Below are 18,598 nucleotides of genomic sequence, written 5' to 3' on the forward strand. Positions count from 1 at the left end.
GTATCTACCACGTATCTATTATCCACGAAAGATGGACTGATTACTCCCTGCTCTCCAGGACTTTACATCCTCTGAAGAAAGAAAATAAATGAGGTGACGGACAAGAGAATCCCAGTTTGTGGCAGGGGCTCTGAAGGAAATCAGCAGGGAGCCACCCCTGGTCAGGAGGGAACAGGGGAGTGGAGACCCACAGGATGAGAAGGGGCCAGCTGTGCAGCCACACAGGAGTGGCTGGCAGCAGGACCGGCAAGTGCAGAGGCCCTGAGGCAGAGAGGCTGCGCTTCCTTCAGTTCCTCTCAGTGGCCCCCATCTTCCCTTAGATGGTGAGGTTGGCTTATGCTAAGTCTTCAGTCCCTCCACACCCTCCACCCTTAGGGCCTGGATTCTGGTTCTGGTACAGCCTGTTATTAAAGAGGAAAAAAAAAAAACCTATAGGAGAAGGAAGAAAAAAAATGTAGTAAAGGGGAAAGCAGAAAGAAAGGGGAAGAGAAAGAAGAGTGAGCGGAGGGGCGGGAGGAGGGGCAGGAGGAGGCAGCCCTGTGACACGCCCCCGCCCGCCCACAGGAGTGCTCAGCGCTTTCGGATCCTGGGGCACCAGCAGCCCACCCCCGCCAGAGCCCCAGGGGCACCCAGCTTCCCCCCACGCCAGCCCCTTCCCCTGCCACTTCCTCTGCTCGCCCTGCCCGTGACCGTCACCACTTCCTCCGCGTGAGAGGCCACCATCGCCGTCCTGGGGCTCAGATCCAGTGGAGGCTGAGGCAGGCCGGAAGAAGGGCCCATTCCTGAGCTCACAAATGTCAGCGCCACCAGAGATACCACAGCGAAGGCACCCTGGACCCTATCCTCCCGATAAGCCCCCTTGTCCCCCTCTCCAAGCTGCACAGCAGAAAAGGCACAGGCTTCTGGCCAGAGATACCTGGGTTTAAGTCCCAACTTTGCCATGAAGAGCTCTGTGATGCTGAGCAGGTCACTGTCCCTCTCTGGGCCTCTGCTTCATCAGGTGAGGCTACTGACAGGTCTAGTGGACTGTGAGAATAGTCTCCTAGAGTCCAGCAGAATAAACAATAGACAAGAAGGGAGGGGCACTTCCCTGGCAGTCCACGGTTAAGATTCTGCTTCCATTACAGGGGGCACGGGTTTGATCCCTGGTCAGGGAACTAGGATCCTGTAATGACACGTAGCAGGGTCAAAAAAAAATCAACTCCCCACTCATTTATCTTGTTTACATGCTAACGGCCAACACCCACATGAGGTTTTCCAGCATCCCAGACTAAGTGGTTTACATGGGTTATTTCAGACAAAAAGCCCTATAGTGTAGCTAATGAAACCACGGCATAGGTAAGTACTTTTCTCCAGGACCACACAGCCTGCAAGGGAGAGGGCTGGGCTTCAACTCCAGGACCACACCCAAGTGCCCAGACCACCTCTGGTCCCTGGCAAACAGGAGCTGCCCTTCCCATCTCACCCTCTCTGCTCTCTCCTGACCCAGCTCTCTAGAACCTTCCATGCCCACATACATCTGCTTCTCGGGTCGGTCACCTTCCATCAGTCACTTCCCTGCCTGGGGTCTGACCTGGGCTCCAACCACTGCTCTGGCCTTCCCTCCCACACGTCCACCTACTACCCCTGGTTCCAGTTACCAGGCCGTGGCCACTCTGGCCCAGCCTCCACTCATCAGTGGTCACCTTGGCCTTGGGCAGCCAGGACATCTGGATCTGGCATCCCCCAATTGTGCGGGCCAAGCACTCCCCATCCAGTAACTATCCAAAGATCACTCTCCTCTAATACTATACGAGGCTGATCTCAGGACAGGGTCAGACCCTGGCAAGGTAGGGCAGGCAGGACAGTAACCATGACGTCCACATTCCTGAACGTGCCATCCAAGGCGCTCTTCACTTGGCCCCCACACACTACTCTAGACCTGGCCCGAACTGGCCAGTTCCCCAAAGCCAAGCCCAGCTCCCAAATAATACACTGACCACAGGACTTGAGGAGGCAAATGAAATACGTACAGCGGGTCAGGGAGGGCACACCGTGGTAGAAGACAGTAGAAGCCAGATATATGCTGCCCAGTACCGAGCCAAGGCCACTACTGAGCATCTGAACCACGGCTGGACCACAGCAAGATGCAGTGTAAAAGCCAAATACACAGATTTTAAAGGCTTTGCATGTAATGAGAACTTTAAATATCTCTTTCTGTGTTGATTACATGCTGAAATGATAGCACTTTGGATATATACTGGGGTAACCAGTACTATTAAAATTCACTTCTCCTGATGTTTTTCCTTGTTGGAGTGCGCCTACTAGAACACTTTAAGTTGTGTGCATGGCTCCTGTTACATTCCCCTTGGACATTCTCCTCACTTCCAGCAGACATGACCCTGCATGAGTGCATGCCGGGCCATATCAGCATATCTGATCAGGGCTTTTATGTGAACGCTCATGATTTCAAAATGCTGGCAATCACTTCAAATTTGGTTCAGCCATCATGCGAGTCACACAAACCAGTCCACAAGCCCTATCACACTCAAGGGCCACCCGGGGACAACTTGAGGCCTCGCTGCCTGGCTCTCTCCTGGCCTGGGCTTCCTTCCCTCTGTCTGTCTGTCTGTCCTGTCCCCACCTCACCCGCCCTGCCCAGCGGAAGCTGTCCCCTCTCACCGCCAGTCCCATCGTGGTCCTGATACAACTCTCTTGCCAGGCAGAACCTTCCTTTCCTCCCGCATGTGGCCTTGAAAGCATCAGGTTAGGTGGGTAGCTGGCTCATCCTGTGTGCCTACAAGCTACTGATCTGATTCCCCCAGCTGCTCAGTGGAGTGAGCGTTGGTCTCAGCCCCACCAAACACATGGGGAAACTGAGGCAAGCCATTCACCTGACTTCATACAGCGGCTAAGTAGGGCAGCCAGGATTCAAAGTCAGGTCTGCCTGGCTGCCAGGCCCAAGTCTTGCATCACACACCTGTGACAAACACAGGTGCGCATGGCTGTTTGCGGAGCTGAATCCAGGCACATTTGTTTGTAGGAGGCAGCAGCGCTCCACAGGAGCGCTCTTGCCCCCAGGGGACATGTGGCCTTGCCCAGGCATTTTGGCCGCCTCAGATGGGGGCAGGAGAGGCAGGTGCTGGCAGTGGGGTCATTTTGTAGGCAGAAACCAGAGATACTGCTAACATCCTACAACACACAGGCACCCCCATGACAAAGGAGGAGCTGCCCCAGATGTCAGTAGTGCCAAGGTGGGAAGCCTGGCACAACGAACAAGCTCTTAACACTGAAGTCCTTCTGTTTGCCCCCAGCTTAGCTGCAGTAACTGGTCGGGACCTTCTTTGTTTCATAGCAAGAGCATCAGCAATAATGAACCATCTTCCTTTCCTGCCCACTTCCTGGGTGGGGATCAGGTGCTGAATGTATTACACCTTTCTAAGTATCTTATCCTTCAAATCATCGCCTCTGTTTTATAGATAAGAGTCTGGAGGCTCAGAAGGGGGAGTCACTTGTTTGGAGGTGCAACCCAGATCCTCCTGAGCCCCAACTGCGTCCTTTAACGTTCCTGCTCCACGCCCTTGGCAGCAGCTGGGCCTGGGAGTGACCCATCCCAGGCTCTTTTCTGGTGGCAGCCCCTGCAGGGAGCACAGGTTCGATCCCTGGTCAGGGAACTAGAATCCCTCATGCCATGCACCAGGGTCAAAAAAAAAAAAAAAAAAAAAAACGGGGCCAGTGGTGGGGGGTGGGGGGAGTCAACTCTCCACTCATTTATCTTATTTACATGCTAATGGATAACACCCATGCAAGCTTTTCCAGCATCCTGGACTAAGTGGTTTACACAAATTATTTCAGACCCAACAACAGAGATATTCCCCTAGTCCAAGTAACTTTAGGAAGCCAGGGGACACTGGGTGGAGGTGAGGGCTGGCTGAGCAATTGCTTAGCTGCTCTAGACCCAGACGGTGCGAGGTCAATGCAAAATCTGCCACTTTAGACCCCGTGGGCAGGCGACATCCCCAGGAAGCTCGGGTAACCTTGGTTTTCGGACCCAGCCAGGAACCCACTCACAATAGCAAGGACTTGTGTTTAAAAACACTAGGCTGAGCGGAAATAAGGTTACAGCCTGGGGGCAGAGCTCTTTCCGGAGGCGAAGGGGAGGTGCACAGGGATGAGGGAGACCTGGGCAGCCCCTGGAGGAAGCGGAAACCCAGGCTTTAAATTCAGGCAGAGTCGAGGTGAAAGGAGCTGCCAGGCTGGGGAGGGCGGGAACCTCAGCTTTGTCTGAACTGGGCGGCGGGGCAGGATGTGGCCCCAGGGTTAACAATGGCTCTCTGAGCGGAGGGTACCTGAGGTCCCCACCCGGAGGGCAGCCACTGCCAAGGCCCCGGGTTCCCAAAGGACTCGGGGGAATGGCCCTTAGTGAGGGCGAGGGGGCAAAGGGGCTGCTAGGAACTTATCTCATTTTCTTTTAAAAATCACGCTCAAAGAAGCATCACTCCTTCCACAGAATAATTCCCTTCCAGGAGTTAAGCCTAAAGGATGATTTAAAATATACAGTCAGTTTTGCTATAATGCTTACTTTTTAAAAATGTCAGTTTTGTTCCAATACCACTGATGTATCAGGGAACAATTTTATCAAAATGCTAAATTCACATCTGCTTATGTGTTGTCTGCCAGAAACACGAGGTAAACGCAGAAAACTTCACCCAAGTGACCCAACGCAAACGAATACACACAGAGGGCACAGGCCCCTCAGACGCCTGTCAGCAACCTTTGAGACACACCCGTCCCATATGGGGGTCCAATTTGCCACCTAACTTCAGAGCGCAGAGTCTTGGCCACTGAACCGCCATGGAAGTCCCCATAATTCTATATTTCTTATCCACAAAACTTGTATAAAACTCTGCTACTTGTTTTTTTAGGCAATCTTTATTTCTTCTAGTTTGTTGGTGAAGTTTTTGAGTGTTGTACCCTTATCCCCATTTGCTCACAAGGCTTCTGATTTTTACTGCATGAATCTGCACAGTTTAGGGGTTTTTAGGAAGGCATTTACATTACAGCAGAACTGACGGTATCGTGTAAAGGGTTTAGCACAGCGCCTGGCACATGATAAGCACTTAAATCAATTTAACTTATTAACAGTAAAAAAAAAAATTTACGAGGGGATTACTTACATATCCAAAAAGATTAAGATCATGGGGACACTGAACCATCCCAGAAAGTATGTATGAAGCATTTAGAATAACACGTGAAGAGGTTTTAGGAATGAAAGATGGCATAAAACACTGTAGCTTTGTAGATTACAACCTTACATTTTAACCAAAAAATTTTTTTCTCCATAAAAATCAATTATGGGCTTCCCTGGTAGCTCAGCTAATAAAGGAGACCCCAGTTCGAATCCTGGGTCAGGAAGATCCTCTGGAAAAGGGATAGGCTACTCACTCCAGTATTCTTAGGCTTTCCTGGTGGCTCAGCTGGTAAAGAATCCGCCTGCAATGTGGGAGACCTGGGTTCAATCCCTGGGTTGGGAAGATCCCCTGAAGAAAGGAACAGCCACCCACACCAGTATTCTGGCCTGGAGAATTCCATGGACGGTAATAGTATGTCCATATTTAAACAAATATTTTTTCTCCATAAAAATCAATTAAGTCTGGAAGGAAATATATCAAAATGTTAACAGCAATTGATGGGACTTAGGGTAACGTTTTTCTTTTTAACTAAAAAAATTTTGTACTGTACTCCTAATTTTACAAAATCATAAAACTTTTGAAAGCTTAAGGACAACATAAGATGACAACTAAAGCAATCTTCAGGAAGCAGAAGAAAAATCTCAGCCTGTTAACCCAACTCTTCAGGTCCACGGGCTCCCTGCCTCTGTTCAGCATTTGAGGGCCTGCTTCACCCGCAGCTATGAGAGTGGGCACACCCGGTAAAGGCAGATTGTTCCATTCAACACCACACCAAACGCTTCCCTCTCCATCCTGTCTTCAAAGATTATTTCCAAGGGCAAGAACTTTTAAACTATATAGCCTATGACTTTAACTTTGTATCTAGTAATAAACTAAAAACTATTTCCCTCTGAAATCCATCTGAAATCGCTTTAGGAGCAGGTGAGAATGAACTTGACTTTGCACAAAATCAATCTTACCTACGTCTTTTTCACCAGAGATAAACTGGTGGCTTACCAGAGAGAAAAGGGGAAAAGAGGCTCCATAGTGGCACTAGTGGTAAAGAACCCACCTGCTTACGCAAGAGAAATAAGAGCTGTGGGTTCAATCCCTGGGTTGGGAAGATCCCCTGGAGGAGGGCATCAGCAACCCACTCCAGCTTTCTTGCCTGGAGAATCCCATGGACAGAGGCGCAGAGAGGGCTACCGTCTATGAGATCACAAAGAGTCGGACACAGCTGAGCAACTTACCACGCATGCACGCACACATCTTGACTGCTAATGCTTAGGCTTTGAGCCTCAACAAGACACTCAACAGGAAATCTATAATTGGCATCCTCTTCTGACAAGTCTTTGACAAATTGGGATTCTCGTGACTTCTTTTTTTTTAATATTTATTTTATTTATTTGACTGTATCCGGTCTTAGTTGCAGCACACAGGACCTTAGATCTTAGTTGTGGCATGTGGAATCTAGTTCCCTGACCAGGGCATGAACCTGGACCCCCTGCATTGGGAGCGTGGAGTCCTAGCCACTGGACCACCAGGGAAGTCCCTCTCGTGACTTCTTACACCAGGGAAATCCTCAGGAAGGCCATCATCACCTAGGCTGCCAGAAGAAAAATCTGCTAGTTCTAGGACAGGAAGAGGAGATGCTGCTAGCTGGCTGTCACTTGCCCAGCTCACAGCCGGCTGGTTACCAAGGCACCGTGTCGAAGGAGAAGTTCTGCTCCGAGATAAAAAACCTAGATGGAACCTCTGTCCTGTGCTGCTGAGATGGCCATGCCAGGGGACAATGAAGTAGGGAATAGAATCTTTATTAAATCTTTATTAAAGCAATAACTGCTTCAACTTCATCTCTAAGGGGCTGAGTAAACAGCACTTCTCCAGGGAAGGAGATAGGGGTCACAGAGATCTCTGATCTAAGACAGATCTTCCGAAGCTGCTAACTAAGCCCAGAGCCTTGGTTCTAGTCCATTCCTTTCCCTGGGACCCAGGATTCCTGCACGTAACATGGGGATGGGTTGAAAAGTCACACACTGAGGCCAGGCGTGGAATCTAATAAATTGTCCAGGTGTATCAGCCATCACACAGCTCTCCTGGTCTAGCTTTGCCTTCTCTTAATGAGGAGAAAACCAAGGGTTCAGAGGTGGTGGGGAGGGAGCTGGGGTACGGTCAGCTCACAGCTTTGAGCACTACACTCGCCTTTAAAAGGGTCCATGTGTTCTGGAGAACCAGCAGACAAAATAACTTGTGAATCAGATGGGCTCCTCTGGAACTTTCAGAGCAGTAGGGGAGTTTTACCCAGCTAAAGCAGGAGGAAATGACAATCGAAACTGACAAGGGGAAATCTTACCAGCCTAAAAGCAAAGTTCTGCATTTAGATTTGAAAGAAAATGAACCATATGAAGCCAGGATCCATTAGGGGACAGGGACAAGACTAATTGAAAGCCAACCCTGAACAGAACAAACATCTGTGAGAGCCAACAACAAGCGCTGGAAACACCAGCTGAACCTTTTGGAGCAAGTGAGGGACATGATGAGCTGCCCAAGGGTGCAGCTGCCCTCACAGGGGTCAGAGCACACCTGGAGAGCAGGCTGTGTCTGGGGGAGGCCAGAGCTTTGGTGGCGTGTCCAGGGGTGGGGTGTCCGGGGGTGGGGTGTCCAGGGGAGGTCTGGGGAGGTGGGGGGCGCAAGACTGAGGACAGTTTCCTGGTGCCTTAGAGGGAAATGGCAACCCACTCCAGTGTTCTTGCCTGGAGAATCCCAGGGACAGGGGAGCCTGGAGGGCTTCCATCTATGGGGTCGCACAGAGTTGGACACGACTGAAGCGACTTAGCAGCAGCAGAGGGAATAGGGAGCTTTGGGAAGGGTAAAGAAGATGTGCCAGTGTAGAATGTGCTGGCTGCCCTCGCCTACACGCAGAGCCCTCAGGCAGAGAAGCGCAGCAAGTCCAACAGCTGAGAGCCACGGGTGTGGGTGTCACGGCCTCTCCAGCCACAGAACCTTTGCTCCAGTGGGGGTTCCACCCTGTAACAGGAAGTGCCTGCTTAGAAGGGAGGTGGTAACAAAATAGACACGGGGATGGGCCTGGGTGGCCTCAAAATTGCCTCCACCCGTGTTTCTCAAAACTTAAAGTGCTTAGCGATCACCTGGGGATTTCTTACAACGCAGACCAGAGTGGGGCCTCAGACCCTGCATTTCTAATAAGCTCCCAGGTGATACTAATGCCACTCCTTCAGGGACCACAATTTGGTAATTCAGCTCACCACCACTTGTAGGTCAAAAAGAGCAAGTCTTGACCAGGAGGACTGAGAGAAGCCCTATCTGTGGTCCAAGCTACTAAAAGGGAAGTCCTGGGATCAGAGTGGTCCACAAGCTAAAGAATCCCATGGAAGGTGACAGTGTCTCATGAAGGGGGTGTCCTCCTCGAGAACATGTGGGTTTTTCTGAGTAAAGGGTTTCCTGGGAGGAAGGAGATAGGCGAAGGGTGGCGTCAAGCCCTAAGTGTTTTTTGGGCCCCCAGCAACACAGTTTCTTCTCAGGACTAAGAACCAGACAATGCCTACAGCAAACGTGTCTAGAATTAATCAGCTCTGCCCCACCCACCCCTCCACAAAAGCTCTCTGGCCTCCTATTCGTCTAGGGGAAAGGTGACTACAGACTGGGAGACTCCCCAGCAGTGACTCATCCACATGCTCAAATCTGACCCCCGAAGCGCAGGATTCCAGAGGCCCTAACCTCCCGCTCTGCCGGCCCCAGCCTCCATCTCCAAGCCTAACCTCTCACTCCGAAACCCCCTACCCCCACCCCCGGTCTCTGTCTCTGGCTCATCTTCAAGTGTGTCCCTAATATCATCGGACCCAACCCTTCCAGACGCAGCCCAGTTGCTCTGTGCCCATCGCCTCGGCACCCTCACAGCATCTGGGTGGACTCCCCTAAAAAGTATGCCTAGTCTCGGACGCTAAAGTTCTATAAGCGCCCCTTTGTCTCCCCCTGCGGCGCCGAGAGCGGTGCTGGGCGCACAGGAAGTGCTCGGAAAAAGCTTGGGGGGAGCCGCCGCGCCGTCAGGGGCGCAAGGACTGAGCCAGGCTGAGTGAGGGTACCCCCTACCCCCGGCAAAGAAGAAGGGTCAGCGGGACGGGAGCCCGGGACTCCGAGTTCAGGACCGGGCAGCCCCTCCGCGTTCTCCCGAGCCGCGGCCGAGACTGACCAGGGCCAGTGCCCCTCCCTTCCGGAGCGGCTCCACGCGCCCCGAGTCCCTCTCAGCGCCCTCACCTTGTAAACCTTGCCGAAGGCACCGTCGCCCAGCTCGCCCACGATCTCCCACACCTCGTTGGGATCCAGGTCCCGGCGGACATGCTCATATTCGCGGGACTTTCTCTTCTCGAAGGTAGACAGGCGCAGGATGCGGCGGAAATTGGCGAAAGCCATGGCTGGGGACACGCGAGCCGGGGGACGAGGCGGAGGGGCTGGAGGGCGCCGCGGCGCTCGCGGGCTCTCCGCAGACCGGCCCTTCCCCGCAGCCCGACACGGGTCAAGTGCGCCCCGGGCAGCTCGCGGCTGGAGCACCCGGAACCGCGCAGGCAGCCGCGGTCCCCGCCCCTGCTCGGTCCCTTCCCGGGGCCGCCTCCCGGTGCCGGCCCCGCTCGCGCCGCGCCCCCCGCCCAGCCGGCCAGCCTCGGGAGGCGTTCCGGGGACCCGGCTCCACCTGCCGCTCCCCGGCAACACCCGGAGACCCCCTAATTGGCTACGGGCGCTCCCCGGCTCCGCCCGTCGCCGCAGGGCACTCTGGAAACTGTAGTCCCCCGCGCGCCGCACGCCCGCAAGCAACCGACTAGGCTTTGGAGAGTTTAGGGGACCCTTCGGCGAGAGCGTCCCGGAGCTGGGAGACCCCCAGAGTCACGTGGCTCCCAATATTTCGGCCGGAGCGAAAGGGGAACCAAACTGGCTATTCGCGAGCGCCCACTGATTGTTGTCCAAAGACCAAGAGGGCGAACCGACATTAATCACTGAATCCGCCCTGTAACTTCCCGGCAAAGCTGCTCTGCCCCCGCCCACTTTTCAGGTGGGGGCGCCGGGCAGGCTAGGCACCAGCCCCCTGCTACACATCCTGTTGGCTGAGCCGGTGCGGTTTCCTCGGCGCGGTGCTGCCTCCTAGCGCGGGAGATGCCCGGTCCTTGCGGCAGTGGTCAGTCCTGGAGACCCAGGCTCCCCGGCTCGCTTCTCGCCTCCCAGGGGCTCTGCTCCCCGAGATCCACCAACCGGCCAGGATTTACAGGGCTAGGAGAAAGAGCTCCTTGCCGACCTCCGTATCACATGCATCAGGATGGGTCTTCAGATATGTTTGCAAATTAAGTAAAAACTTTCTTATTCTTAATTTCCCAATTTTAAAAAATAAGCTCATTACACAGGGAGGCCTGGCGTGCTGCCGTCCTTGGGATTGCAAAGAGTTAGACGCGACTGGGCTAGTAAATAACAACATACATAGAATTAAGTCTTCTTTGACTTAAGACCATCATTCTCGATCCTGGCCATTTTTTACTTGCCGCTGTTAACTGTCTCTAGGGCAGTTACACTTATATCTAAATCTAAGTGGGTTCCAAACGGTGGGCAGCATGTAAAGCTTATTATGGTAACTCTCCCTCATAAATAGAGCCTCAGCGAATGTCACACTCCAATAGTTCCCGTTCCTACGGAGAAAATTCATGTTGAGGTGTTTTTACCACTCCGGAGCAGCAGGCAAATACCAAATTGGAAAGACAGCTGCAGAAGCCTGGGGTGCTGGTAGTGGTCTGCATAAAGGGTGCCCTGAGTAAAGACTGAAATGTCTCCACTACTTAGTGAGTGGTTGCAACTGTAGAAAGTCTTAATCACCAGAAGAAGCAGACACAGCACGACTGGGCGCTCACACAAATAAACCTCCCAGAACAAGCCGGAAGGCAGGTCTTTCTCTGTTTTAGTCCACCTGACCAACTCGGTGAAGCGGGTGGGAGGACAGTGGGGAGGCTCTCCCATTGGGAGGAAGGGGCTCTGACTTAGGTCAGTCTAGGGGTCTGGGAGTTGGAGGCCCAGGTTATCCCCAGGTCCAGCCAAACCACAAGGACTCTGTGAAAGCTCCAGAAAAAAATGAAGTAAGAAACAAAAATGGAGAGCTTCACTCAAAAATGTTATAAGTGAAACAAACCAGACACAAAAGACCACACGTTACATGATTCCATTTATAAGAAATGTCTAGAAAAGGCAAATCCATGGGGACAAAAAGCAGGTTAATGGACTGAACTGAAATGGACATGAGGGGTCTTTTTGGAGTGATGAAAACATTCTAAAACTGGATTATGGTGATGATGTAATAACTTGGCAGATTTAGTAAAAATCACTGAATTGTATACTTGAAATGGATGTACTTTATGATATGTAAATGATATTTAAGTAAAGTTGTGAGAAATCAAACAGAGAGGTTTAACAAAACCAAGCTATATCTCTGAAATAGAGAATAGACAAGACTGGTCAAAGACACAAAATGAGTTACAGAAAGAAAAATAGTCCCCAAGACAATGAAAATGAAGAGGGACATAGTATTAGGTACCATAGAGATTTTGAAATCACAAAATGACATTTTAAACAATTTTATGTGAATATAATTTGTATGAAATGGGTAATATGAAATAGGTAATCATGTAGAAGAAAATACAAATGGTATACAAAATTATAAGTGATATATAAAAGATACATAATTTCAATAAGAAATAAAAGCCTAAATAAGCTAATAATGAATAAAGAAATGAATCAAAAATCTAAACTCTGCCCCCACTGAAAGACATCATGTTATGTGGTTTTACAAATAATTTCTCCTTTTATATAAATACTTTAGGAAGATAAAGGAAATATTTCATTTTTCTAAGATGAGTTTTACTACAACTAAGTAGAGATAGTAAAAGAAACTTGTGGACTACTTTCCTTTAGGTAATAGATGGATTAAAAAAGATACTAGCAGGAGGGGACACATATATGCCTATGGCTGATTCATGCTGATGTATGGCAAAATCCATCACAATATTGTAAAGTAATTATCCTCCAATTAAAATAAATAAATTTTAAAAAAAATAACAAAATACTCACAAGATGAAACCCAAGGTGAATAAAAACACCATTACCAAGAAAGTTTTATCCAGGAATAAAAGAATGGTTCTATGCAGAAACAAAAGCTATTAAAGTAAGACACTGCATTGACAAAGAAAATCACATAGTCTCAGTAGTCACAGAAAAAGCATTTGACTGTTTTCTTAGGTTGGACTCTCCCGGAGACAAGGATCTGAATACAAATAGTTTATTTGGGAGGTGATGTTGAAGCCCGTAAAGGGAGCTGATTACTGCTATGGCTAACAGGGCTTAACCCACTTGGGTGTTCTGGGGATCAGGATACAGCACGCTGCAGACTCAGCCGAAGAGTCAAGGAAACTGGGGAATTTTTCTCTAAGCCTCATCTGTCCTTGACCAAGGGCTGCTCCCTAGGGCAGCGCTGCTAGCCTGCCGTGCTTGAAAGCCCAGAGAACATCTCTTAAGTTGAGAGATGTCATGGCACTTTGTACAGCTTCTGCTATAAAATCCTCACATTTCTTATTTCTTCTCCTTTTTCCTATGGCATTTGCTAGAATCTTTAGCAAACGATTTTACTGTATGTTTAACAGTGAAAATAGGAATCCTTGTCTTGGTCCAGTATTTAATGGAAAAGAGTTTAAAGTTTCTCCTTTAAGTATGATATTTATGAAAGACTGTGGCAAAAGATCCTCACACATGTGTGCTCAGTCACTTCAGTTCTGTCTGATTCTTTGCGACCCCATGGACTGTAGCCCACCAGGCTTCTCTGTCCATAGGATTCTCCAGACAATACTGGAGTGGGTTACCATGCCTCCTCCAAGGGATCTTCCTGACTCAGGGAGCGAACCCACGTCTCCTGCATTGCAGGCAGTCTCTTTACCCACTGAGCCACCTTCCTGCTATTTCTAATTTGCTAATAACTTTTTCTCATAGCTGTAGAACTTTATCAAATATTGTTCCTGCATTTACCATATAAGTTAATCTTATGATTAATTACATGAGTTTTCTCACCCAGCCTATAGTCATGGTAAATTTCAATGACTAAATACTCTTGCATTCTTAGAGAATCTTTTATCTTCCTCTAGAAAGGCTAAGTAACACAAGCCCAAGGTCACACAGCTAATCAGTGGCAGAGTTTGGATTTGAACCTAAGTAGTTTGATGCCAAAGTCTATGCATCTGTTTGTGTAACTACTGTGCCCAGTTGCCTCTTGGTCATAATGTATATTTATACATAGACCATTGACTTTGATGGGAAATTTTACACTTTACATAGATTTTTATGTCTACGTGCACAAACCAAAGGCACCTATACTTTTCTTGTGCTGTCTCTATCTGGTTTTAAAATGAGAACATTTATTATTTTTTTTTTAATTTTATGGACCAATTTAAGATAGGAATTATCTATCTGTTCATTTTAAGTTTGGTACAAAACCTGGTTTTAAATTTGCAAATCTCTAATTCTTAGAGTTTGAGCATGTCTTCATAAGTTTGTTAGATGTTTGCATTTCAAGTTCTTTGTTGGTTCATATTGCTGGTTCATATTCTTTGCCTATTTTCCTATTAGATTTCCTTTCTCACTTTTTGACTGTAGGATTTTAAAAAAATAGTTTCTTACTGAGTTTAGACACTGCAGATGTCTTTCCAATTTATCATAAATCTGTTAACTTTCCAATGACTTTTGTTGAGCAAGAATGCTTAATACTGATGTAACTGAATTTTTTGTCTTAAAAAAATTTTTAAGTCAACTTCATTGAGGTTTTGTTTATATTTAATAAAACAAGTTCAAAGTTTTGACAAATATTTACATCCAAGTAACCATCACCGTGGGCTTCCCAGATGGTGCTAGTGGTAAAGAACCCACTGCCAGTGCAGAAGATATAAGAGACTCAGGTTCAATCCCTGGATCGGGAAGATTTCCCTGGAAGAGGGCATGGCAACCCACTCCAGTATTCTTGCCTGGGGAATCCCATGGACAGAGGAGCCTGGCTACAGTCCATGGTGTCACAAACAGTCAGACATAACTGAAGTGACTTAGCATGAAACCATCACCAGAGTCAAGGTACAGAACATTCCCCTCGTCTCAGGAAATTTCTTTTCCTTGATCATAAATGAATCCCCACTCACCAGCCTCACCCCAGGCAACCACTAACCTGTTTCCTGCCACCATATACTGGAAATGTCTTTCCTAGTTCATCAGATGAATGGAATCATACAGTAGTGCTATTTTAAGTTTGGTTTCTTTTCACTCAGCGTAATATTTTGAGATTCATCATGTTGTTATATGTATTTGTGGTTCATTCTTCCTAAATGTTGAGTAGTATTCCAGTGTATGGATATACCACAATTTGTCTATCCATTCAACTGTTGATGGACATTTGCAGTCTTATGTTATCATGAATAAAGATGCTACACATGCTTATGAGGCTTTGCATGGATATGTATTTTCATTTTCCTAGATGCACCTAGGAGTGCTATTGCTGGATCATACCCTAAGTATATGGTTAACTTCATAAGAGACTACTCAAGTATTTTACAAAGGATTGTATCACTTTACATTCCCACAAATGATACTGCTCCAATCATATTGATATCATCAGTTCTTAAAACTCCAGCCATTCCAGTGAATATGTAATGGTACCTTACTCTAGGCTTTTGCCCTCAAGACATTTGCAGAATCCTAAACTACATGGGAAAGAGGCCATGAAGCCAAACAGAAAGCCAATAGGCTCATAAACTAAAAGGCTAAGCAGAGCCTTGTGGTCTCCAAATAAAATTTTCCATAAAATGGTACTATGGTTCTTTGGAGAAGTGCTTTCTAGATCTAAGACAGGAAATGTCTATCCTTACATCAGTATCTGTGCTCTGTCTTGAAACAGAAAGTACAGATGGCAAATATGCACATGTAAACATGCTCCACATCATTAGCCATCAGGGAAATGCAGATAAAAACCACCCTATCCATTTGAATAGGCTAAGTTATGCTTCAGTAAAACCTTCACACGATTAGGATGGATTTCTTACTGACTGTACAGAAAGCTACAAAGAATGTCGCCTCTATCCTCGTGAGAAAAAAGATGGATGCTCTACAAAACTTTTCTTGAGAGTATCAGAGGACTGAGGTCACAAGGCAACCAAGGAAACTGAATGCTAAAAAGAACAAGCAAGGAGAGAGGGGGCACCCAACTATGGAACCTTAGGCAGAACACGGCTGAAAACGGCAGTGGCCACACAAGTGGTAGAGAGGAAAAGTAAAGCTCGAGCAAATCATTAGAGGCAAAGTGTGGGCTACCGTGTCAGTGTGGGTTAGCTGGAGTTCCCAGATACAAGGCACAATCACACACATTCGCAAACTCCTTCCCATGCGTCTCCAATGGGTGCTTGTGAGAAGAATTGGGGGCAGGGCAGCAGACTGGAGAGTTCCAATTCTTGCTGATGCAGGAGTAAGGGAGGAGGTTGGTGGCTGCCAGGAGATGAGTATAAGGTCTCATCTACTTCCTCAGAAGTAGCAAAACCCTTCAAAGCAATAGCTTTCTGCTGCTGGGAGAGGAGAATCTGTCACTCTCAAGCCCCAGATGAAAATCCATGGTTCTCACCTCCCAGGGCAAGGGAAGATCCTCTATCTTTTTGTGTAGTCACTGAGGAACTCAGGCTAATAGGGAACCATCATCTATTTTTAAATTTATTTTTTATAGGGGTAACTTTGGTTATGACCAACCTAGACAGCATATTAAAAAGCAGAGACATTACTTTGGCAACAAAGGTCCATCTAGTCAAAGTTATGGTTTTTCCAGTAGTCATGGATGGATTGAGAGTTGGACTATAAAGAAAAGCTGAATGCCAAAGAACTGATGCTTTTGAACTGCGATGTTGGAGAAGACTCTTGAAAGTCCCTTGGACTGCAAGGAGATCCAACCAGTCCATCCTAAAGGAAATCAGTCCTGAATATTCATTGGAAGGACTGATGCTGAAGCTGAAACTCCAATACTTTGGCCACCTGATGCGAAGAACTGACTCATTTGAAAAGACCCTGATGCTGGGAAAGATTGAGGGCAGGAGGAGAAGGGGACGACAGAGGATGAGATGGTTGGATGGCATCACCATTACTCAACAGACATGAGTCTGAGTAAACTTAGGGAGTTGGTGATAGACAGGGAGGCCTGGTGTGCTGCAGTCCATGGGGTCGCAGAGTCAGACACAACTGAGCAACTGAACTGAACTTTGGTTTATAACATTAAATAAGTTTCATATGTACAACATTATGTTCCTATTCTGTGTACACACAGCATGCTCAGGGCACCATCATCTTGAATGTTACTGGTTACTATGGCATTGGAAAGACAGTTAGTTCTGATATTTTGGGAATTGTTTGTTACAGTACCACAGTAGTTAGCAGTCCTTACCCTAATTAACACACTAGGAAAACGCAGTTAAATTTTACACCATTTTTTCTCCCGTGCTCTAGCAGCAACAGATCTTCCCCTATATAGCTCCTGGTGAGTTCTGACGGCACCCACAGCTAGCCTCTTCATATGACATTATTTTTAGCATTTTTTTACAGTGAATATTCATTTAGATCTACTCACACATATTCAATTTCTGGTACTTCTCATTCCTCCCTGAATGTCTGTGTTTCCATAAGGGATTATTTTTCTGTGTTCGAAGAATTCCCTTATGAGTGTTAATTTTCTCAATTTTTGTGTGTATGGGTTTGTTAGTTCCTTCCTTCTGTCATAATTATATTGCATTTAAATTTTATCATTTTGGGGACCTCTCTGGGAGAGGTCCAGGGGAGAAGGCAATGGCACCCCACTCCAGTACTCTTGCCTGGAAAATCCCATGGATGGAGGAGCCTGATAGGCTGCAGTCCATGGGGTCACTAAAAGTTGGACACGACTGAGCGACTTCACTTTCACTTTTCACTTTCATGCATTGGAGAAGGACATGGCACCCCACTCCAGTGCTCTTGCCTGGAGAATCCCATGGACGGAGAAGCCTGGTAGGCTGCAGTCCATGGGGTCGCACAGAGTCTGACACGACTGAAGCGACTTAGTAGTAGTAGTAGCTGGTGGTCCAGTGGTTAAGACTCCATGCTGCCAAGGCACAGGGGCACGGGTTCCATCCCTGGTCCCAGAACTAAGATCCTACATGCCGTGTGCCATGGCCAAAAGATAAATAATAATACTAAATTATATCATTTTTAAAGCCTTTTAAAAAATATTTATGTATTTATTTGGTAGTGCTGGGTCTTAGCTGTTGCACGCAGGATCTTCAACTCCTTGCAGCATGCGGGATCTTCAGCTGTGCGTGTGGGATCAAGTTCCCTGACCAGGGATTGAGCCCAGGCCTGGTGCATTGAGAGTGCAGAGTCTTAGCCAGTAGACGGTCAGGGAATTTGCAGTTCCGACACTGTTGTCACTTCACTCCACGTTGTTTACTTGGATTGAGCCACGCATTTGTACTACTTTGTTGCTCTGTGTTCTTCTTACATCTTGGATTTTCTCTCTGTGATCATTCTCTGACTATTTTAAGTTGATCCTTTAGAATTTCTTTTGGAAGAGTCCGTTAGTGATCATTCTTAGTTGTTTGGGGTTTTTGTCTATTTGTTTTTGCCTGAATACAGCCTTATCTCATCCTGTTTTTTTTTTCTTTTCACTACAGAAAATTTCAAACATATTCAAAGTAGAAAGAATAGTATAAGGTAGTACTCCTGTATACTCATCAGTCAGTTCATGTTCAAACAACCCTAATATATGTATACGATTACCCATGAGCCTGGATCATTTTGAAGCACATTCCAGCATCTTATCATTTTGTCTTTTTAAACAACCTCATCTGTGGTCACTTCTAATATTCTATCCAATCAGTGTTCATAGTTCTCCATCATCTCATGCTTTTTGGTAAGTTGTTTGTTTTTGTGGGTTTTCAAATGCACAATCTATAAGGGTCCTAATATGTCCATACACCGTAATTGGTTGATGCGATCTGAAAGACTAATTAAACTGTCTATAGATCCCTCTTCCATCTCTTTTTCTTGTAAATTTTTATTGAAGCAGCGGAGTCCTTTTCTTTTAGAGCTTTCCATAGTCTGGGCTTTATTCATTGTGTCCCAACAATGTCATTTAACATGGACCTGTGCTGTCTTCTCTATTTCCCTGATTTATATTTTCTGTAAAATGGTCAAATTCAGGTTTGATTTCTCGCCTCATTCTTTTTAGAAAGTAAAATTCACATAATATAAAATTAGCTATTTTAAAGCGTACAGAGACTTCCCTGGTGGTCCAGTGGTTAAGAATGCAATGCAGGGGACACGGGTTCCATCCCTGGTCCAGGAAGATCCCACATGCGGAG

At 47.3% G+C, this 18,598-nt stretch overlaps 1 protein-coding gene and 1 long non-coding RNA gene across 2 annotated transcripts in view; both read right to left on the bottom strand.

Annotated features, from left to right (window-relative positions):
* Positions 1-10,118, bottom strand: part of STK10 (serine/threonine kinase 10) — a 128,827-nt gene extending 118,709 nt beyond the window's left edge. The window contains exon 1 of the mRNA XM_006053696.4: positions 9,426-10,118. Coding sequence (XP_006053758.2) covers positions 9,426-9,581 — 156 coding nt within the window. The 5' untranslated portion in view covers positions 9,582-10,118. The remainder of the gene's footprint in view (positions 1-9,425) is intronic.
* LOC123330621 lies at positions 6,949-9,405 on the bottom strand. Its single transcript, XR_006546647.2, has 2 exons — positions 8,417-9,405; positions 6,949-8,177 (listed from the first exon to the last, which is right to left on the bottom strand). It is a non-coding gene; the product is annotated as an uncharacterized LOC123330621 (long non-coding RNA).
* Positions 10,119-18,598: the final 8,480 nt, after the last annotated feature.

The sequence above is a fragment of the Bubalus bubalis genome, chromosome 19, assembly GCF_019923935.1.
Source record: "Bubalus bubalis isolate 160015118507 breed Murrah chromosome 19, NDDB_SH_1, whole genome shotgun sequence".
Lineage (NCBI taxonomy): Eukaryota > Metazoa > Chordata > Mammalia > Artiodactyla > Bovidae > Bubalus > Bubalus bubalis.